The following is a 3,099-nucleotide window of genomic DNA, read 5'->3' on the forward strand; positions in this document are numbered from 1 at the left end:
CCTGGGGCAGGCGGCCAGCACCGGAGCCGCTGACGCTCAGGGGCACGTGGGTCCGGGCTTGTTTTCAACTCGGGATCGATCCACTTGGGGACCAGCCCTGACACTTGGCTCTAGGTTGGATTTTCTCCAGAGTTTGATCCCATCTGTCATCTCCCTCAATGATCCCAGTGCCAGCGCACTCACTCTTGCAGGTGTTCAGCTGGAGGCTGCAGCTCCCCTCTCTAGATATTCCCCTTAGGGCAGCCCAGATGCTGCCAGCCTCGGTTGCAACCCCCAGGCAAGTCAGGCACCAGGGAAAGGCTTGGGCTTCCCTGGGACCTGGGGTAGGAGGCAACCCCCTGCTCGTGCTACTGCAGATACCAGCAGCAAAGCTCCTGCAGAAAACAGTCTGAGCACCATAGTGATGCCCAGGGACAAGCCCCAGGTCCGGGCTGTGAGCGGGAGCGCAGGGACCAGGACACACACGGCGAGTCACTGGTGATGCAGAGGCGGTGGCTCTGGCAAGCGTTCGGAGGCCAATGTGCAATGCTCACAAGGGCCGAGCCCTGCCCGTTTACGATGGATCTCCCGCCGGCTGCCACATGCCTTTGCTAAGGCTGCTAACATGAGTCAGGGGCCGGCCGCATACATAACTTGGGAAGAATGCGGAGATTTCTGCAGCGCGAGGTGTGGCGAGCGGCTGGGGATAACTCCCTCTGGCTCTCCATGCCCTGAGCCAGAGCTGCAGCCTCAGCAGCCCCGACCCCTCGCTCCAAGGGGAGCTCCGTGCCACAGCCCCACAGCAGTCACTCTGGCAGGGGGGTGCACACATGTGCACCCCCATGCCACGCACATGCCTGCTCCCTGCTCTTCCACGACTCACCCTAGGCAATACTTGCTATAGGGAAAGGGCAAATGCCGAGGGCATCGTAACTCCACCGGCTGCCAGCTGCACTGGAGCCTGAAATCCCTTGGCCCAGCAGCTGGGAGGTGGGGAGCGGGCAGGCTCCGGTGCCCAGCAGCACCCGCCAGAGACCGCAAGCCAAGCAGACCTGGAGGAAAAGTGGCTGGGGGTGAGCGTGGGTCACCAACAAGCAGGTGCTGCCTTTTCTGGCCAGGGCTTAGGGACAGCTCCAGCGTGGAGGATTGGGCCCAAACCCCGGCGACGTCCCTTCCCCTGCGCGCGTGCACACATCGCTCCCAGTCGCCGGAGGCAGAGAGGGGCTGACAGCAGAGCATTGCAGGGTGGGCCTGTGGCATCTCCCTTGCCCACGCAAATGGCAGAGGGGTGAGGAATGTGGAGGACACACGGTTTAATGCTAATAATGACCGGCCGGGCATTTTCTAAAGCAAGTGACAGAGCGCGCTGCAGGAGGAGAGGCCGTACCTCCCCCCGCCAGGCAGCCGAGGGCCTGGGGAAATGATTTCATGCGATGTTGCTAGAGCACTTCTTCCCCCGAGGCTTCGCAGCCTGTTCAGAGGCGCACGCTGGAGCGATGTTGCTCCCCACCGAAATGCAGCCACCCCTGCCCGTCGATGCCCGCTACGGGGCGGCTTGGGACAGGCAGTGGTGAGGAACAGCGTTCCCTCTTGAAAGGGCAGGTGCATTAGAAATCTGGCCCCAAAGCACCATCACCTCTTTCACGAGCACAGTCTGTCAGGATCGTGGCTGGAAATGAAACAATCCTTGAATTTCTGCCTTGAGAGAGAGACTGGAATCGTGGCCGGAGTAATCCTTGACTCTCTGTTGTGTGGCATTGTTCGTGAGCAAACAGGTGCGGCGTCCCACCCCAGAGGTGGCCGCATTGTCGTGGCAGACAACAAGCTTCCTGTGCATGGTTGTGTTGTTTAAGTTAAAGGGTTTTCAGTAGCGAGAGCCCCGGAGGAGAGGAGGGCTGGCGTTGCTCTGCCGGGGAGCCGTGGCACTTCCTAGCTGGGTCGTGCCTGGAACTTCCCGTGGGCAGAAATCGGGTGGGTTCAGGTGAAGCACCGCAGCTGCAGGCAGGCACAGGGCGGGTGTGGGGGAGCTGCGTGGTTTTAATCGCTGCGCCCCAAGGACTGGGACGTGGGGACAGTGGGAATTTCCTGCCGGGCGAGAGAGGATGCACCGTGCTCCTCGCTCACCGGAGATCGAAGGCTTCGCTGCAGAGCGGTGAGTCTGCGACAGCCGCACACGTCCCATGATTACGCTGACACTTTCCGCTGCGATGCGTGACAGCTGCTGCCACGGAGCAGAGAAGTGGACATGGCCTCAGGCTCGGCCCAGCCCAGCCCAGGCACTTCAGGGCCTCAAGTGCAGTCCAGGGCCACCCACAGCCTCTGCTTGCAGGGCGAGAGCACAACCGGCCCCCCCGGCGGGGGCGCGCGGGCAGGTCTCTCCACCCCGGGATGCACAAGCAGACTCAAGCTTGCACGCGAAGGCCTGTGCACTGGAGCTGCTTGCCCGGCGTGACCGGGTCCGAGTCCTGCCCTTTCTGCTGCCCATCTCACAGGGGACTTTTCCCACGAGGCAGCTTGTCCCTTTCTGTTGCCCTGAGGTCCCATGTTGCAGACAACTCAGGGCAGGGCTTTGAGTCCCCGTTCCTTCCTCTTGCCTCCCCTGCAGAGCTTGCCGCTGTGGCCCAGGGGTTTGTGTGCCCCGGTGTAAGAAATGCAGGCAGAGAGGTTGTCCAGAACAGGCAGAAGTGGGCCGGCCGGGCTGTGCGCGGCGCGGCCCAGAGAATCAGTTCTTCGGAGACGAGGGTCCCAGACCTACCAGCTCGGGCTTGCGGGGGCTTTGGGGTCAACTAACTCCCCCCTGAGTGCGGGTGCTGTTGCCCGCCCAGGTGTTTGGCGACACCGACCAGGTGCGGATGACGTCGGAGGGCTCCGACTGCCGGTGCAAGTGCATCCTGCGGCCTCTCAGCAAGGACGCCTGCAGCCGCATCAAGGACGGCAGCATGCGGGTAGAGGACTTCTACACGGTGGAGACGGTGAGCTCGGGCGCCGACTGCCGCTGCTCCTGCACCGCGCCCCCCTCCTCCCTCAACCCCTGCGAGAACGAGTGGAAGATGGAGAAGCTAAAGAAGCAGGCCCGCGAGCTCTTCAAGGTACCCGGGGCTGGAGCGGGTGGGACGGGGC

General features: G+C 62.8%; 1 protein-coding gene across 1 annotated transcript in view; it reads left to right on the forward strand.

The window, feature by feature from the left end:
- Positions 1–3,099, forward strand: part of OLFML2A (olfactomedin like 2A) — a 17,732-nt gene that overhangs the window by 7,129 nt on the left and 7,504 nt on the right. Inside the window, exon 2 of the mRNA XM_014526831.2 lies at positions 2,805–3,068. Within this exon, the coding sequence (XP_014382317.2) occupies positions 2,805–3,068 (264 nt within the window). The remainder of the gene's footprint in view (positions 1–2,804; positions 3,069–3,099) is intronic.

Source organism: Alligator sinensis, unplaced genomic scaffold, assembly GCF_000455745.1.
Source record: "Alligator sinensis unplaced genomic scaffold, ASM45574v1 scaffold611_2, whole genome shotgun sequence".
In the NCBI taxonomy this organism is placed as follows: Eukaryota; Metazoa; Chordata; order Crocodylia; family Alligatoridae; genus Alligator; species Alligator sinensis.